Below are 19,728 nucleotides of genomic sequence, written 5' to 3'. Positions count from 1 at the left end.
TGTTTTGAAGGCCTTGTAGAATTCTGCAGTGAATCCATCTGGACCTGGGTTTTTCTTGGATGGGAGATCTCTTATTGCTGTTTCTATTTCAATGCTGGATATGGGTCTGTTTAGAAGGTTTAAATCTTCATGGTTGAGTTTGGGGATATCAGTTTTTGGTAGGAAATCATCCTTTGTTGGCATCAAGGTCCCTTATTTTTTCTGAACTTTGGTTGTTTCTGTGGTGATGCTACTTGTTTCATCTCTAATCTTGTTTATTTGGGTGTTCTGCCTTCGTTTTTGGTCAGGTTTGCTAGGGATCTGTCTATCTTGTTAATTTTTTCAAAGAACCAACTCATTGTTTTGTTGATTCTTTTGATTTTTTTTAATTCTAAGTCATTTAATTCCGATTTGATTTTAGGCTAGTCACAGCAGAGGATCACAAGAGCCTAATAGCTATGCCCCTAAGAACGCATAAGATGATGCTAAGTGAAAATAACTCCATAGAAATGACTGTTGTATCACTGTTGTAATTACTTTAAACATGCCATGTGAAACCATAGCTTCTTTTGTTGATTGACGATCCTCTTGTATCCTCTTCCTGTGGTTGTACCCACGCTATCACTTTATCTCATCTGAGTTCACTGGATACTGTATATACTGGTATTAGAACTAGGGAAGTGAAAGGGAATATGAAAATTGAGACACAAAGGCTAAAAAGACAAACGACTCCAAAAGCAATACTTGCAAAAAACCATTTGGTGTAAACCAACTGAACTCATGGGGAGCAAGGAAAAGGGGGAGGGAGGAGGGGGAATGAGGGAGGAGGTAACAAACAGTACAAGAAATGTACCCAAGGCCTAACATATGAAGCTGTAACCTCTCTGTACATCACTTTGACAATAAATATTTTTTAAAAAGAATATTACTAAAATTTTTGTATGTCAATTACTATGTAATTTCTTGTTTGTTTTTGTGGTGATGCTGGTGTGCTTGAACCCAGATTCTCTTGAATACTAGGTAAACACTTCACCACTGAGCTACAAACCTAAAGTTTTCCCAGTTTTCAAATTATTTCAAATTATTTGTGTAAGAAAAAAAATCCAACTTGCATAATAAGTAGGGCAGTAGGCCCCTATTGGGTTTTGTGCCTAGGAAGAAGTTGAAGAACATTTTTGTTTCTGTTTACTGTTTATTATATTTTTAAATGTTTAAAATACATCCAACATTAGTAGTTTCATAATGTACAAAAGGAACAACTCTCATGTATTCCTAAACACGCACTATAACTTATAAAAAAATAAGCATTACTTTTGTCTATGAGGTGCATACAGGGATCTAAAGTTACAAGTTTGAAAAATTATGATGTTGCCAGTGAACATTTTGTCTTTAATTGTAATTGATATTGGAAGATGTGAGCAAATTTTCTGATATGCAGCATTTCAAAAATTTTTACAGGTAATTGATAAAACAACATAGTCCTTATCGACTAGGAAGAAAAGGATCAAAATATTCACTTCATTAAGTCTGAGATATAAACATCCCTGTGTAGACTACAAAATACAAAAACTCTTAAAAGGATGATATTTTAGTTCTGGGTTTCATCTCCCAGCCATGTATGATTAAGCATTCTGCCTTGCCCCATCCTTTCACAGTGTTAGCCAGTGCCATTCTTTCTGGTTCCCTTGGTTTGCTCTGTTCTGGCTAGTAGATGCCTACTCTTCCACCTCAAAAGTAAAATTCTGTGTTTCAGATTGTCCAAATGCAACATTAATCCAGCAGCAAAGCTTGCTCAATGTTTTTATTCGGCATTTGCTTTACTTTTAGTTGTGCCTGTCACACATGACAGATGACCACAGCCATCTAGAAAGTTTGGTAGTGAGAAAGTTACCACTTCTAGATTGCTATTCAGTTTTTAATAACTTTAAAGTTCCTTTTTGAAATCTACACTGTATACTTTGAGTACTTTATAGAAGTGTAATAAAATGAAGGTATTTTAAAAAGCCTTTGTCTGGAGGTCTTGAAGTATATATGCATATATTTTTTTCATATTCTTAAAAGAGTGACTATAGGAAATAATTTTATTTTCATGGCTAGTTGGACCCAACTTGATAGGGGAAATGCATAGTGCTTTTATTGCTGTGGGAAATTTTTGTACTTTATTATCAAATCACTTTATAATGGCATCTTCTTGAAAAACAATTCCATTGTGTGTCTTTATTCTTTCCTCCAGTATGACTGTGTTGCTCCCAGCAAATTTATAACCAAATGTGTTTAGGCTGGCAGCTTTCTACCTAGATCACTGCATCTGTCCACTCACCATCTAACAATGCTGACTCCTCCTATTTAGACAGCATATGGTCTTTGGTTTACAAAAGAAAATATTCTATAATAAGTATTTGATGGTAATATGCATTAAGGTATATTTGAAGGGTTCATGTTATCAAATGTATCTGTTGCTTATTCATTCCATTACTATTATGTGAGAATTGAAAAAAACAAAAAATTACTTATGGTTAATCATTTTTCCTCTCTCCAAGCACATCTATAAACCTTTTGGCTCTAAGATACACAAATATCTAATAATTTTATTAAGTTAAAGGTTGACCCTTTCGAAAGTTTTTGATGTGGGGTTACAGTTTTAGGTAAATTATTGGTCTAAGAGACTCTTAAATACCTTTATTCAGTGAAATCTTTTCTTTTCTTCCTATATCCCACTTTTAAGCTTAGCAACTCCCTTCCTTTCCTTCATTTGTGCCCCTGCTTAGAGTATCTCTCTACCACTTAGAGGAAACATCTTTATTTACATTACTAATTTTAAGTGAACCTGAGTTTACCTCTGCTACCTCTTTTAGTAAGTCAGAGATGACATAAACAGATACAATGCTATAAGAAAGAAAATCATTCCTTTTGTGTGTGTATACTTGAACTCAGGGCTTTGACACTGTTTCTTTTTTACTCAAGGCTGTCACTCTACCACAACCTTCAGAAGAAGGCTGTGGCCTTCTAAGTACTTAAGATTACAAGCGCTAATGGTACTCAGCTAAGAAAAGTATTTCTAAACACTCCTCTAAGACTAACCAGATATGTATCTTGAATTTATTAGTTGTATTATGTCCTTTTAATTTATTCATTGCCTGTTGAGTGGAGGTGTTACTTTAGATTATAGGTAAAATTTTTTATCAATCTACTTTCATTAAAGGGAACTACTTGTGAAGTAGGTACTAATAGTAAAATGAGGGTAATGTCACTGAATAGAACAAGGGTTCAGGGTGAAAAAAGGACTGAATGCTGAGTATCTGTGATTAATACTCTTTGCACTTTTCTTTTTCTCATACAGATCCTAATTCCTTTACTACCTGTTTTGGCAATGAACTTTCAGAGATGCAGGATTAATCATGAGGCCAACATTGGAGTAGGAAGCAGCATTGTTTTTAATTTTGCTTTCCCCTGTGTTTCTGATGGTTTCTCACCATTCCATTTCCTTTGTTACGAAAGTGATTTGGAAGATCATTAATAGGAATTGAGTATGTCTTCCCTGAGACTGTGCCCTTGGAAAAGAGCTGAGTCCCTTTAGGAGAAATGCAGACTAGTCACTGATTGATGTCAATGCCATGTCTGTTGCATTTGACAGAAACCATTCGTTTTTGTTGAAAACAGCATTCATACCACCTAAATTCGGGACCCATATTTTCCATAAGGCAAGCCAACTTCGGTTGTACATTAGGACAAGAGGGAATATTGGGGTATTAACTATAACTCCGTGCTGAAATACAAAACTCTTTTGAGTTCACATCCCTTGTTCATTATATCAATATACTAGAAATACTTAAGACTGGTAGATTTAGAAGAGTATTTTACATAGGCTCCCTCTGTTTTGTGTTTCTTAATTTTGAACTTTTCCCTTCAATGTTAATGAACTATCCTAGGAAAATATTTCCCAATTTCAGCACTGTTAACATTTTGGGCTGCACAATTTTTGGTCGTGGTTGATCACCTGCATATTGTGGGATCGCTAAAAGCAATCTTAGAGTTTTTTTACTCCTCCAATGCCAGGAGATCAACATGCAGGAAGCAGACAGTTCTAGTTGCTCTGGAAAGTTGGTCAATATCATCTTAGTTTACGACCACTGAGGTTTGGTCCCTCTCAGGAGGGAGCTGTATATAAACTACCCAGGAGTGGTCTAAATCAGTTTCCTTTGAGTTGTAGAAATGAGCTGTACAACGTAAATGATGAAAAGGTACTTGGGTTGTGTTTGAAATGATATTATGTAAAAAAAATTCTATACTACCCTCTTCAGAGAGATGTGAATTCTTCACATAATATTTTTCTCCATTTCTGAAATTAATACTTATATGTGCCTCCAGTATAAGTTTATTATAGTATGTCATTCTCAGACTGATAACTTTTGGCTTTTCTTCTGTGTTTTGAACACAGAATCTTCTAATTTCTGGTACAGTTAGATCTTTTTTACTTTTCCATTATCTCATAATTCAGAAACAGTATAGTTGTTCCAGTCCCCTGGTGTCTACATATTAAGTCCTCATTTAGGCCCAAATTAGATGGATTGAATTATTAGTTTGGATTTATATGTAATAACTCACAAAATCTCTGATAATTTTTTTTCTAGTTACTACAAAATCAATGTTTAGGATAAAATAGAGAAAAAATACAAAGTTTATGATTTGCTGTATTTCATATGAAAGGATATAATTTTAAGATGTTTTTGAGTTTCTCTCTGGAAAAAATTAATTTCATTCATCAGGCTTTAGTGTGTTCTTCAGACGCATACCTGGTGTGTTGCAATTTTTCTGCTGTCTTATTAACTTAACATTTTCTATTCACTGCTCTTAATTTTTAAGCAATGTTTTTAATAGCACTTAGTTATTTGGCACTGTGTACTTAAGAGTACATTGTCTATATCCTGCACTGATATTATTTGAATGTGGCCATTTCATGAAATGTGAACAACTACCCAGATGCTGGGTGACACGTGTCTGAAATCATGCTATGCCGGAGGCTGAGATCTGGAGGACTGCAGTTCAGACAGCCTGGGAGACTATGAGATTCCATATTCAATTAACCAACTAGTAAAAAGTAGTAGAGTTCTAGTTGAGAAGCAAACTGAGATTAGCAAAAGAGCTTGCAAACAAATCCTAGTACCTTCAAAAAAGTGTACAACTATAATATTATTCACATTATTTCACAGGGATACAAAAAACTATGCTTATCTTTCGCTTTGTGTGAACTTCTTGCATGCCAGAATAGATGTAGAGAGATACACATGATGATCCAATATGTGAGTCTGTTGGAGGACACTTAATGAAACCACAGCACTTTCCTAACTTCTTCCTAGAGTAACCAGTATCATTTCATTAAAAAAATTATGAATCATAATTATAAAAGGACAGTTCATTGTGCTTATTGCCCCTTTGCCAGCATTTTTGCCTTTTGTTGGTGGGTTCTTCATTATTTCCTATTCTCTATTGGGATATACTAGTAGTTCCTGACTTGCTTCTTGGTATGGAAAGCTCTTCCAGATTCCTTTTGTAAATTCCCTACACAAAACCCAATGTCAGCCATTTCATTCAGGGATTCGTAGAATTTTTTTTTTTTTTTTTAAAGAAGAAAGGCCCTATTTCGCCTTCCTTCTTTTTCCTTATGTCAACACAATCTACAGAAAGACATGTCAGCAGTACAGAAAGCTGAAAAGATATAAATCAGCATTCATGTTAGTGTGAATATGAATATGCTTATTTCCAAAAAGTATTGAGGTGTAAAAGGAGGAGTTGGATAGGTGTGAATTTATGCGATCACCTGAATCAGTGACAGTGAGTGGTTAAAGGATGTGAGGCATGTACCTTCATTGTCTTTCCATCTCAAATTAGAAAGGACATTGTATAGCTCTCTGAACTCTTAGTTTCTCTAACCACAAAAAAGTACTTACAAAAGCATTCAGATGATTGAAAATTTTTGTTTTTTTTTTTGGCCAGTCCTGGGCCTTGGACTCAGGGCCTGAGCACTGTCCCTGGCTTCTTCCCGCTCAAGGCTAGCACTCTGCCACTTGAGCCACAGCGCCGCTTCTGGCCGTTTTTTTCTGTATATGTGGTGCTGGGGAATCGAACCTAGGGCCTCGTGTATCCGAGGCAGGCACTCTTGCCACTAGGCTATATCCCCAGCCCCAGATGATTGAAAATTAATTCAGCTATTTTCATTATGTCTTGGTAGTGTGAGACTTGATAATCCAGAGTTTAAAGTATGGTTGCAAAGTGCTGGATACTCTAGTTTTATTTGTTATGTCTCTGTTCACAAATGAAATGAATGGCAAAACATATGAAATTAGAATTGACCTCTGCTGAATGCTATTGGACAACTGTGGAACAATTTGTAATATACTAAAGCATGTTGCTGTTTATACCTCCTGACCCTCTTTTCTAGTGCTTTCCCTTGCAGCATATTTAGAGCCCTTCTTTATAGGCTGACAGAAACTACCAGTAAAATTCACTCACTCTCATTATTTTTGCTTATAGTATTTTCTTAAAATTCATTTCCCATTTTTTACATAAATTCCACCCTACTGCTCTGTAGCCAGCATTTTCTTTCTGGCAATGTTTATGTAATAAACAGATAAGGAGTAGAGATTTGCTAGAGTGAACATCTAGAATATTGCCTTCCCACCTCTGATTGACTTTAAAAAAATCTTGGCTGAAGGCGTAATCTCTTTAAGTATAAATATGTATGCATATGTCTTCATTCATTTTTAGAGTGCTATATCCTATGAATGTTCCAAGTGGAGAAGTAGCTTTTGAAGGATCATTTGGAAGAATTTTATCTCTATACATTTCTCCAGAGTGGGAGGAAAGCCCAGCCACCCCTTCCCTGAGAGAGCATTTGCAGATCTCTTACTCTGTGTCTGCAGTCTTTATAGAGCAGTTGGCTCTGGTACACTTGCACAAACACAAATTGAGTCGGCAGGACTGAAGTCTCTTGGACGTTGCTGTCATCTAAAAGGCAGGCCTGAGGAAGGGAAGCTGCAAAGGGAGACAGAGGAGGGGGTGGGGAAGAAAGTGGGTTCCCTTTGCATTTTTCCTATGAAGTTGTAAGGCTTTTAACATTTGAGAGCTATGAACTACTTGAAAAGTTGTTTATCCATGTCAGATTGATAACAATAGCTGCTTTGGACCAGATGTCTCCCTTTTAGATTCATGAAGATGAGTTTCAATGTACAACTTACCTCTTCATGCACCCTCATAAATCTCTTAAGAAGAACAGAGGAAAGAGGCTAGCTAGTGGAATGGTAATTAGAATGATTCCTCTTGCCTTTTAGTTTTATCTTCCCTGCATTCAAACCGCTCATGCATAGTAATGGGGGAAAAAGATAATATCTTAAAAAAATTATTCTCATGCTCAAGTTCAGTGTCAGGGAAGATCCACTATCATATCTGCGTTACAATTCTTTTAAAAGTACAAGTTATTTTAGAGGATTAGGTTATTTCTGGATATCTCTAGTAGTCTTAAGGGTTTTGTGTGTTTCAATCATGCTCATACACAAAAAATATAGATATTCTGTCATTGTAAAGTTCTTATCATAATAGAGAAAGCAAATCTTGCCTCCCCCATCCCTTTGTCTACAGCATAGAAGAGGCTGGCTGGCCTAGCTTTTTAGAAGTTTCTATAAGCACAGTTATTTATCTCCTGAATGACTATATTTGATAATATTTCTGGGAGTCAGTCTATTACCACCTCCTTTCTTTTTCATCCCATCCAGGACCACTATCCTTCTTGTCTTACTTCTCCCCTGAGATTCTTGTCGTGATCCAGTAGCTTTCTCCAAATTACCCCTGATTTGCCTAATGAATCTTCTCAATCCTAGTTCCATATGGGTCCTTTCCTTCAAAAATCAGTTTATTTTATGGATTGCTAAATAAAGGGTTTTTTAAAAATTACATTTATTATTTATTGTAAATTTAGTATAGGGATTATAATTTCATGTTGTTTTACTTAACTAAAATCAGAGCCAATAGTCTAATACTTATATATTACTCAATGTTAGAACCTGCTTTTTTTTTATTTTTCCAGGAAAGTAATTTTATTTTATTTTATTTTTTACTGTAGCTCAAAGTGGTTAAGCACTAGCCTTGAGCACAAAAGCTCAGGGACAACACCCAGACCCTGAGTTCAAGCTCCACAACTGACAAATAAATAAAGGTTTTTAGACTTAGATTGGAATCTACCGATCTCTGTGACAAATTTTTAAGCCTGAGACATTTTCTTTAGCTTCATCTTCGGTTTTCCTAACAGAGGGCTCATTCTAACCCAATAGTTCTTAAGGTGTCATCTCAGGACCACCAACAGAAGGAACATATTAGAAATGTAAATTCCTGGACTTTACCACAGACCTGTTGATGTGCATACTGTGCTGTGCTGCCCAGCTACTTGTTTTAACAAGCCATCCAATCATTTTATATGTCCCAATATCCTGGAAGCCCTGATTTCACCCTGCTAGACAACACATCTTTCCCATTATTTCATTCCCATTATCCTGCCTTTTCAGAGATGCCTCTCTTTCCTGTTGCAAAATCCTGCTTATATTTTAAGGCCCGGTGTGAGACAGTGTTTTTCACATTAGGCCATTCTTGAGCTTGTCTTTTTTTTCAGTAGTGTTTATTTGGTTTTCTTTCCTGGTGCAAATCACTTACTAATTCAAAGTCATTATCTGGTATACCTATCTTTCTTTTTTTCCCCTCTGGGATTTCATAAAGGAAGGAATCTGGTGGGGCATGATGGATCATGCCTATAACCCCAGTTCCTTCAATAGACACAGGAATATCACAGTTTGAGGCCAGCCCAGGGAAAAGTTAATGACAACATTCTTCAGAGAACAAACAGGTGTGATGATGCACATTTGTAAACCGTCTGAAAGGGAAGCATTGTAGGCACATCATGGTCCAAGCGAACCTGGAAAAAAGTACTAGACTGCATCTAAAAAAATAACTAAAAACAAAAGAATGCTTGACAGCATGGCTCAAGTGAGAACCCAAGTTCAAAATCACTGTATTGCCAAAGAAAGAAAAAGTAAAGGTGTGTGACTCACATTTTTGTACGTCCAGACACCTGTAACTCCCTGGCTCTTTTTTGATGTCTTATACACACAGTAGGCCCTTGAAAAGTAATTTGTAAGGTCTTGAGTTTATAGTGAGGGTGAAGAAGTTTAAGCTGTTGCCCAAGAGGCACATGCAAATCCTATTCAAAGAGGCTCATGCTACTATTTTCACTTATTGCAATCAAAATATACTTGAACAGGGGTGTGTCTAATTTAGAAACCCAATATGCTAGTGTGAGAAATTCTGATCTCTACTACTTAGCAAAGGAAGTAGAATTAGACCTGTCATCTCACCTGTAGCTAAGACAGCATCCTCTATTCTGCTATCAAGAGTAGACTTTGATTTTAGATGGAGGAGTCTGTCTTCCATCTTTCTTTTGACTATGGTATTTTCTTTGATTTACACATTATTGTCATGTTTCCTATGAAATGGTCTCTCTTCTTCAGACTTGGTTGCCCCAAAGATAGCACAAATGGAGAGTGTAATTCCAGGTGCTCTTTGTAGGATGGCCTGAATATGGGGATGCTAGGAACCCCGTATTACACATTGTTATTTCCTAAAACAAAGGCATGACAATATTACTTTGCATTTGCAATGGATTGTGGCTCTCTGTTGGTAATAGACCAGGGAGTAAAAAAAAAAAAAAAAAACATAAAAAAAGAAGGAGAAATCTGAACATGTTGTTTTTTTCTTCCCCTTCTCTTCCTCTCAGGCTCTGAAAGGGTTCCAGTTGCAATTTCAGAAGATCAACTCTCTGTGGCTCCCTGGGCAGTAGTGATTGCATGCTGCCAGTGCAGGCTGCTGACAAGCTGAGCTGCAGGATGGTGCACGTCGCCAGGCCGCTGTTTCTGCTCCTTGCCTTCTTCCTCCGCGTGGATGCTGAGAGTAAGCCATCCTCCCCTTCTCTAGGGGGCTGTGACCATAATGAGTGGTTTTGTTTGCAGTTGGCACCAGGCTCAAGGCCTTTGAATACATTTCCTTTGGAAGTAAATCCTGAGACACTGTGGGATCCTCCCTGGCTACCAGCCAACCTTTGAAAGGGATTATTGGTGTGATTTCCTTCCCACTTCCTCCCCTGCTTAATGCCTCTTTTCTTGTGAACCTCACTGTTCCAACTGTTTATTTTTCTTTTGTTTTTCTTTTTTACACTTCTTACCAGCTTAGTGGTAAAGATATTATGAGACCAATGATATATCTCACACGGTGGCTAACCAGTTGGAGGTGCCAATAAATAAACCTCGTTTAGGCCCATTACAATTTGTTTTTCAGTTGTATGGATTTTCCTATGTTTAGAAAAATGCACAATGTTACATCCAGCCCAATTAAACTTCCAAGCCCCTTGTAGTTGTCACAGCAGCTGTTCTCATGTACTGTTTCCAACAGCTGTCCTCGGCGTACAATATTCAAACAAATCAAGCAGAACTGACAACTTTGTGGCTGGGTGGAGGGTCTGAAGTATAAGGAGATTTCTTTGGAATACAGACACCCAACTTTAGATTACTGGACATTATTTATGAAGCTGGAAGTTGTGGTCAATTAGCTTTCCAAATGAATGAGAAGATCATATTTCCTTTAGTCCACCTTGTTTATACGTGTTTCTGTCCTGTGGTAGTGGAAAAGAGATAGTGTTGGCCACAAAAAAAAAAAAAAAAAGAAAAAAGCATGTGTCTTTCCTGTCTACCCTGACATCGAGTGGTTTCCTTGGTAGTGGCTTAATATATGTGAATTGGCCATCCTTTTTGGAAGAAGTCCCCTGGTTAGATTAAAATGTATAACATCTGTACTCATTATTTTTTCCCTTCATTGACTATTCCCATGAGGTCAAATTTGATCCCTGTTAAGGATATTTTGAAGACAAGGGTCCTGTGTCATCTCAGCCCCTTCTTATTAATTGCATTTTGACAAGAATTCCCTGAATAGTCACCAATTGCTTCATTTAAATAAGGGCTCTGTGTTCTAAAGGGACCTTTTATAGAGAGAAAGACATGATGTTGTTATTAATCGGATACATATGGAACATTCGTGTTTTAAGCACTGTGTTCTCTGGTTAAGAGCGTACATAGTCTCCTAATTAGCACTTGGGAGTGTTGGTTTAAGGTGAAGCCAAGGAATTTCTAGTACAATGCCAGGAAATAATTAAGTGGGAAAAGACCCAGATGTAAGATGCTCTTGTTATTTTAAACTCATTTATGACAGAATGTATTTTAAAGTTGAAACCTAGATTTAGCTTATTAGAAAGAAATGGGGCCATGTGGGTTTATTTATTTGTTTTGTTTGGACCAAAAGCACAAAAATAACTTCACTCTCGTTCATTTTTGGTGAAAAACCTAATAAGGTCTTGGGAACTTCCTATAATGTTAGATCACAGCTAGATACATTCTTGAAGATTTAATTATTGTAGGCCTGTAGTTATCTTTCCATTAAGTAAGAATGTCTTTCTACTTAGTAGCTACGGTTTGGCTTAATTCTTCACTGGAAAGTGTAGAGAGAAGTTAAGAGTTTGGGAAAAGTTCTCTTAAGGTTGTGCTTTATAAAACAGTCTGTGGTGCAAATTACACTTACCTAATCTTCCTGGCCCTCCTCTTTTCCTTCTCCTCTCATTCTACTTCAATACATGTCTTATATGGCATTATAACAAAAGAAATCACAGACCATTGTTCAGTGATTTTTTAGGTAAATATAGTTACATGAAGGTATTTACCATACCATGTATTGCTGGGGTATCAAATTGTTTCACCCCGTGCCAACCTCTATCATGACTCTCAATTTGTGCATACTTGGGGAAAGGCATGTGCCGCTTTGCCCAAACATTTTTGGTTGAGGTGAAGTCTCTTAAACTTCTGCCTAGGCTGCCCTTGAGCTGCGGGCCTTCTGAATTCAGCCTCTGATTTCTGACTCTGATTTCTGACCTGAGCTACTTCTTCAGCTTTGTGATATTGGCTTTTAATCTCAATATATCATTTATTTCTAAAAAAAAAATCTATTACTTCTCCCTGTTCCCACTACAGGTGAAAATAGGCTTAGGCTTCCAATTTTGTTCTGCACCTTCAATCTGGATTTGGTATACTTTACCTTTAAATGCTGTTCCTTTGGCCCCTTTGAATAATGTGTGTATCCTGAAAGTTCCTGGCAAAGAGGAAAACTTGACTATGTTTTTGTAGGTATAATTTAGAAGAAAGTACATTCATTATCAATCTACCAGAAGGTATTTGTACTACAAGAAAGCAAAGATAGAATTGTCAATATAATTTTAGTCATAAGAATGTTTAAATTACAACTGATAAAATTGAATCCAGATTATAGCCCAATGCATTGTACAGAACCTTTTCTTGAAACACTTAAAATATGATGTAACTAGTACAAAAGAAAAACAGTTTGTTTTTGCTATATAAAGACAATTATTTTAGCCTTTTATTACAAGATAAGTGAATCTTTTCTTTGGAATGCATTAAATATCCAGCCATGTTTGTTTTCTCTTTCTCCTTAAATGCACTTCTGTGTGTGTGTGTGTGTGTGTGTGTGTGTGTGTGTGTGTGCGCGTGTGCATGCACGTACTAGAATTGGACATTGAACTCAGGGCTTTGTATTCCTATTTGCCTTTTTTTGCTCAAGGTTGAAATGGTACACTTGAGCCACATTTCCACATCTGGCTTTTTGCTGGCTAATTGGAGAGAAGAGTCTCAAGGATTTTTCTGGCTGGGCTGGCTTTGAATTTCCATCTTCAGATCTCAGCCACCTAAATTGCTAGGATTACAGGTACAAGCCATTTGTGTCTGGCTCTGCATTCCATATTGCTCCAAGGAATTAAGAGTTATAGTTCAAAATTTAATAGTAACTTGCCAGAGCTATTGAAAATTTTTAAATAATTAAAAAAAACTTCTTTCCTCTTTTGTAAAAGACTACTTGAGGGTGGGAAATAGAAGGAAGCCACTCTAGTTTACCATGTTCATTTAAAATATCTACCTCTCTCCCTTTTGGTAATTAATTCCCAGTCGCTTAGGAGATTCTAATCTGCTCTGTAGAGGCCGTAGAAAAGAGTTACTTGTGGTATTCACATTTAGTAGGAGAGCTTATACTGACTGGCCTTAGTTCAAACCTACGCTGAAAAATTGTGCTAATATCCTTTAGCAGAAAATTACAGTCTTTGCCATTGTCACTTTAAAATCCCCTACCAGTCCCTACTATTATTTTTAAAAAGGCTAAAGGAGAGAGAGCGAGAGCGAGAGAGAGAGAGAGAGAGAGTGTGTGTGTGTGTGTGTGTGTGTGTGTGTGTGTATGTGTGTGTATTTGTTTTCATTCCTATGTGTTGAACACTCCAGAGGATGTTATTTGTTACTTTGGAAGGAATGTTTGTATGGTGGAGCTATGACCTAAGGAAAGGGTCATATGTGACTTCTATTAAAACATCTTTGCTTGGGTGTAGACAGCCTGATTTCAACTTTGGATGGCAGTTTAAATCCACTCAAAAATAGTGTGCATAAAGTAAATATTAATTTCAATTTTGTTAGTCTAATTGTGTGATAAATATTTTTCTTCTGGCAGAGTTTCTTAATGGCTTCAGATACTTTGGCTTCATACATACCTTTAATTTGCTCATTACTGGTGTTCTTTTAATTAATTAATATTTACTTTAAAGGTGTTGTACAGAGTATTTACAGTTACATAAGTTAGGTAATGAGTATATATCTTTATGAAGTGTGACCTCTTCCCTAATTTTCTCCCAGTTTTTTCCCCTCCCAGTTCCAGTCCCTTTCAAGTTGTATAGTTCATTTTCAATATAGTGACAAGTAAAAATCACTGTTTAATTAATCCTTTTTGTTTATTTTTTCTTTTTGGTGTTAAGTAACCCACAATCTGAGAATGTGCTGTTAGCATTTTCTTTATAAGGCCAGTTTTATTCTTATGAAATTGTTTACAATTTGTTATTAACATACTAGACATGACATGAAATTTTTGCTCTTATAAGTAGACTTCAGTCTTTACCATATGTGTTAGAAACATAAACTTCCATAGTTTAATTCCACGAATGGCTTCCTTCACCCATTTTCTATGTGCTTTGCCAATTTTCTCAAAAACAGATGGTAAATAATGGGAATCTGCTTTGTTCTTATAACTCCATGTTGCTCCTGTCTCAGCTCAGTCTTTTTTTTTTTTATTCAAAAGATCCCAGGTGAAGGACTTGCTTGGGCCAGTCATTCTATGTATCCAAAGATGGAATAGGAAGGATTGATCCCCATCCTGTTTTCCTTCTTTATACAACCTTTACATAAGGGGGAAGGTCTGTATCCCTCACTGGCAGTAAACAGCCCCAGTATGTTGAGTCCAGCCTGTTCCTTCCTTTCTCCTCCATTTTCCTCACAGCAAATGCTCCTTCATTTCCCTTTCAATAAGAGCCTCACTCTTATACTATTTCTTTCCTATATGAAAACTAAAGGGTAACCCACTCTTTGGAATTCCATTATCCCATGAAACCCCTTTTTCTCTTTGCCATCAGTTAATAGAATGGTATTTATGCTATGAGTTTGCTAATTCACTTGAAGTATTTCTTGATTGGCCTACATGTGAGCCAAATATGGCATTGAACTCTGGCTCTTACTTTGGCAAACCAAGTTCTTATTTTTCTTATATTTAGTATTGTGGATGATGGAGATAAGGAAATGAGAAGATGAGATATTATAATGTCTACTACACTTTGGTTTTGTGAGTATTAAGTGAGTTACAATAAGCAACCGAGGGTAGGTGTTTAATAAATGTGACTGTCATATGTGTAATTATTCAAAAACATTCAGTAAACATTCTATTAACCATTTGCCTTCCATACTGTGCCACAATGCTTTCATTTCACTTAGAGAAGATCAAAATGTGGGTGGCCAATTAGCCCGGTTTTCCTACTGTGTACTAAAGTTGCCTACTTAACTCTATAAAATCCTGTTCATATACGATTCTTTGTAAACCTTTCCCTTAGGAATTATACTGGAAATCAGGAGGATTATTAAGTATATCTGCTTCAGTGTATTTTTGGGGTTGGGGAGAGGAATTACTTATAATTAGAGATTTAAAATTGGCTAGTTTTGAATAGAGTGAATAATGGAATTATTTCATCTGCCTGTCCTAGTGTTTCTTGTAATGCACTTTCGGGAGCTTCTCAGGGAAGGTGCTAGTGATGTTGACTCTAAGCAACTCTAGTAATACATGGCTGTGCTATAGAACTCTGAATTTGTGAGCCATAGGTAGGACAAAATATTCTACAAAAAAGGAAAAACAATCAACAACCTTTTTTTCTTCAGAAAGAGCAAACAATATGGTTGAAGGGTAGAGCAAGTTAATCATTTTGCACTTTTTAGAAACTTAGTGAGACAGCTTCTTAAATGAAGTTTGGAATGGGGAGGATGCCTTTGTTATGTTAATAAAATTTATACTTCTCTAATAGGCAAAGAAAGCTAACACCACAAACTTCCATGTCTCAATAAACATCTTTTTATTTTAGGTTATGAATGTTTCCTCTCTCACTTTCTCACCATTAAGCTATCTTTTAAAGGGTAAATTGCTTGAGCTTATGAACGTTTTTCAATGTTAGATTGGAGTGGTAAAAATAATTGAATGTAATCCTATTAAATACTATTCCATTGAACACTTTAAGTGGTTAAATGGTTAAAGTGTCTACAGTGTGAATTACATCTCAATTAAGCTATGCAAAATAGGAAAAATAATATTTACTCTAGTTAATTGGTTAGAGTCTTCTTAGGATGTAAAACCTAAAATTAGTTTTTTTACTTCATCAGGTCAGTTAGGAGTAAGATGTGTTTATTTAGGAGAGCAAGTAGAGAGCCTGTCTATTTTCTGTGTTTAGTAAAAAAAAAAAAACCTTTCTTGGTCCCCTTTTTCTATGAATCAACAGCAATGTGGTGAAATAAAAGCATAGCTTTTCTATCCTTCCTCCCCTCATTTGAAGTACCTAAATTAGCAACATCCAGCTGTCTGCAGCAAGGAAAATATTCCAGCTATTTTGCTGATCCTTTAGCTCTATTGTAGTGTTTCTATGCTTTTCTGAATTAATTGTTCCCAGCAGAGCTGAAGCCACCTAGCAAGGTTAAGATTATGTCACAAAACCCACACATTTGGACACATCAGCGGGTTTTATCAAGTGTAGTAGGATTTGCTAATTTTTTTTTAAGGGAGAAAAACCAGACATATGACTATATTGTCACCTCTGATCACCAATTGTGAGGAGGTCCTAAGCTTCAAGGATGGAGCTATGTTTGCCTAATTCATTTCAATAATTTTGGTTTAAAAGCCACTTCTCATCCTACCCATATGAATGTTTTTCAGTGAATTCTAAACTCCAAGATAGCATCCAGAATTGCAAAGAAATGTTTCACAGACTGAGTAGAAAGTTCTCTTATCTATAATTTTGTGCTTTGTTTTACTTTTCCTTGGTTTAGTCTGGATTTAGCTCTTCCTTTCCCCAAATCACAATGTGCATATGCGTGTGCCCATTTGCACATGCATGTGTATGTGTGTCTGTGTTTGTGATTGCTGCATGATGTTTTGCTCATAATGGCAAAGATGTAACAGTTTTGAACCATTTTGTTTTCTATGTTCAGAAGGCACAACTTAGGTTTTAGGACTCTCTCAAGTGATCTTTTCAGACTTAATCTTCCTGCAGTGCATAGGATATGAATGATGAAGTGTGAGATATGTATTCAGAACTTTCCTTTGCTTTATGTTCACTAACTTTTGACAAGTTTCTAATAAACTACCCTTGATGTATTTATCAAGAAGATTAAATAAAGAATCCCTTGTAAAGCATTTTGAACAATAGGATTAAATTTTCACTAAATATTACTTGCTATTATGCTCATTGCTCATTAGCTTGCATCAGTTTCAAATATGAAGCATTTATATTTAGATCTCTGTTGGCATTTATTATCCCATTAACTTTGTGATTGAATGGAATCTTTTAAAATGTAAATATGTACCCTTACCTACTTTTTTAACTCCTAAGGCTATCATGTGTTTCATAGCTTTATTAAAGCTTATTAGACATATTTCTTGTGCTAACCATTGAGCTACCAGATGTAATACAAGATGAGAAAAAGAGAGAAAATCCCTGACCCTAAAAACTTTCATTTAATAAAAGAGCACTTAGTATATTACTTTCGAGCTGAAAGTATAGAAAATAGAGTAAACCTATTATATACTGTCATGTGGCTTTTCTCTTCCTTTCTTAGAAATCTTTATCCTTGTAAAATAAATGTTTAAGGTGCATAAATGAGAACAAAAATAAAATGCTACTGTTTATCACTACAAAGGTCATACAGACTTTAAAGTGAATTGATACTAAGCCCTCATAATGATCTTATTTGGCTTCCAAATGTAAAATTTAATCAAATCATAGCATTCCATGTAGCAAATGCCTAGCATATGTCCTCCCAAGTCAGATTCAAGGTCCTGTTAAAACAGTGCTATATTCTAGTTGGAGAGTGGCCGAGCACAAAGTAAATGAACTTCAGAGAGTGATTACTTCTAAAGAACTGATCTAAGAGGGTGATGTGATGGTCAAGAAGGGTATAGGGAGAAGATGGGACAGGGAGTCCCTGGTTTCCATGTCAATAAAAGTGTTTCTGAGTGTTATACAACAGTCTAGTAGAATGATGGGAAGGACCCACTTATGAAAACGTGGAAGGCCAAGGCCCTCAGTCAAGGAGGAGACTACCGAGTTTAAAGAGCAAAATAAAGCCAAGGAGGAGAGGGTGGGAAGAGAAATGGGGAGAAGAGAAAGGGAGAGGCTAGATTGGCCCTCAAGGATCAGAGTTTGCAGTGCTGTGCCAGGTATGAGAACTTACATAAAGAAAGAGATTTATCTTGGAATATCTATTTGTGAAACTTGAATTGGGTACTCTATTACCCTGTACGGAACAAAATAAGTATTGTTTTTCAACAATATGTTGAAAATTTGGGACAACTTTTTGATCAAGTTATAAACTCATTGTTTAAACAGCTTAGCTGAAATTTCCTTTATACCAGCCAATATAGACTTGGAACACTAAAACCTTTATTTAACAAAAGAAGAATGTTTGCTTTTAGCTCTTTATCTCTAGCCAGTTTTGTTCTTCTTTAAAAGCAGATGATAGTTTTCCATTGGAAACATGTAATTAAGTCTATATTTCCCTTCATCAATAACCATAGCTGAAGAGGACTAAAGAGAATAAGAACATTTGTAAAGTAGAGCTATAATTGAAGGTTGGAAACCAACATAGAATTTCAGGGAAGAAAACAATTTTAAAGGGTCTTTTCTCTATATGTTTCCATTTAGTGAGAATTATACCAATAGGATTCCTATGTGATTTCTAAGCTAGATTCCCTATACAGATGAAAGGTTTTCAGTCACAAGTGTCCTATCTTGGGGGCAACCATCCTTTATTGCTTATGTGATTAAAATATTTGGATTTAGCTTCAAACCCAGTTGGAATAGAGGCTAGTATGTAAGGTAATTATTAAATAATAACTTAGGTGTTTTAGAGCCAGGTACCAGTAATAATCCTAACTAGAATGCTGAGAGCTGAAAATCTTCATTAGACAAATCTGCAGATTTCTATCTCCAACTAACCAACAAAAATAGCCAGAAGTTGAGTTGTGGCTTAAGTTGTAGAACACTGGCCTTAACTGAAGGAGAAAAAAAATACCCCATAGTTTAAGCCCTGCTTAATGTATTTCCTCCAACAGAGTCCATACAGTTGGTGAGGCGATTTGGTTTCAATTCTGGCTCATCTGCTTATGTAGTACAGTTTTTTTCAGTTCTTCTGACCCATTGTAGGTGTTTACCATTCTTAAATGTTCCTGTGAGATTTTAGAAGAAAGCCTGAATCTGGGGTACTGTGAGCGGCTGAGACACAGGTTTTTAGTTAAGTTAATATCTAATACCATTCCATATACACCATGTAACTGATGAATGTAGAAATTAATTTTCTAGCATTTTTACCTACTGAGATAATTTTGAGAACAAAGAATTAAGCAAAACATACCCAAGAGAAGCAGCCAAGGTAATAAAACAACCCAACATTGTCACAGTATAGATTTTTACATTCTAAGTTAGATGCTGAGCTCCTCGAGAAATCTCTTTGCCTCCTGCAGTCCTGGGTCACAAATATTAGTTAACTAGTGTCATTTACTTTTATTTATTTCCTTATTTTTATTTAAGTGACTCCAGGGAATAAACCAGAGAGGGGAAAAATGGAAAAAAAAAGAACTGCAAACAGCAAACAGACAGAAAGACAGACACACAGACACACAGACACACACACACACACACATAAAATCTCTTTTAATTTTAAGTTAATTAAATCCTTAGGGTTTTGTTATACATGTAAGCACTAAACATTAGCCATTGTTGTACTAATTATGTGTTTTACAATATATTGGTATGATTATGTTAATAGATGAGTTTATCTTTACAGTGAAATCAGTTTTATCCCCTGTTAATGATTCTGACAATAGATTTACCTTGAATAATTGCTTAAACACATTAAACTTTTGTTTCTTGGCAATATTGGGGAATTTCACATGCAAGGCAGGTGTTCTATCTCTTGTGCCATGTCTCCAGTCATTTTTGCCTCACTCCATTTTCAGGTAACATTTCATGTC

General features: G+C 36.0%; 1 protein-coding gene across 20 annotated transcripts in view; it reads left to right on the top strand.

Annotated features, from left to right (window-relative positions):
* The window catches only part of Ptprd (protein tyrosine phosphatase receptor type D), a 482,247-nt gene that overhangs the window by 105,202 nt on the left and 357,317 nt on the right, over positions 1-19,728 (top strand). For all 20 annotated transcript variants that reach the window (XM_048348714.1, XM_048348129.1, XM_048347870.1 and 17 more), the window contains exon 2: positions 9,797-9,969. In XM_048348714.1, coding sequence (XP_048204671.1) covers positions 9,867-9,969 — 103 coding nt within the window. In that variant the 5' untranslated portion in view covers positions 9,797-9,866. The remainder of the gene's footprint in view (positions 1-9,796; positions 9,970-19,728) is intronic.

The sequence above is a fragment of the Perognathus longimembris genome, chromosome 1 (assembly GCF_023159225.1).
Source record: "Perognathus longimembris pacificus isolate PPM17 chromosome 1, ASM2315922v1, whole genome shotgun sequence".
Taxonomy (NCBI): domain Eukaryota; kingdom Metazoa; phylum Chordata; class Mammalia; order Rodentia; family Heteromyidae; genus Perognathus; species Perognathus longimembris.
The sequence above is the reverse complement of the archived record's forward strand: the minus strand, read 5'-3'. Positions and strand labels throughout refer to the sequence as shown.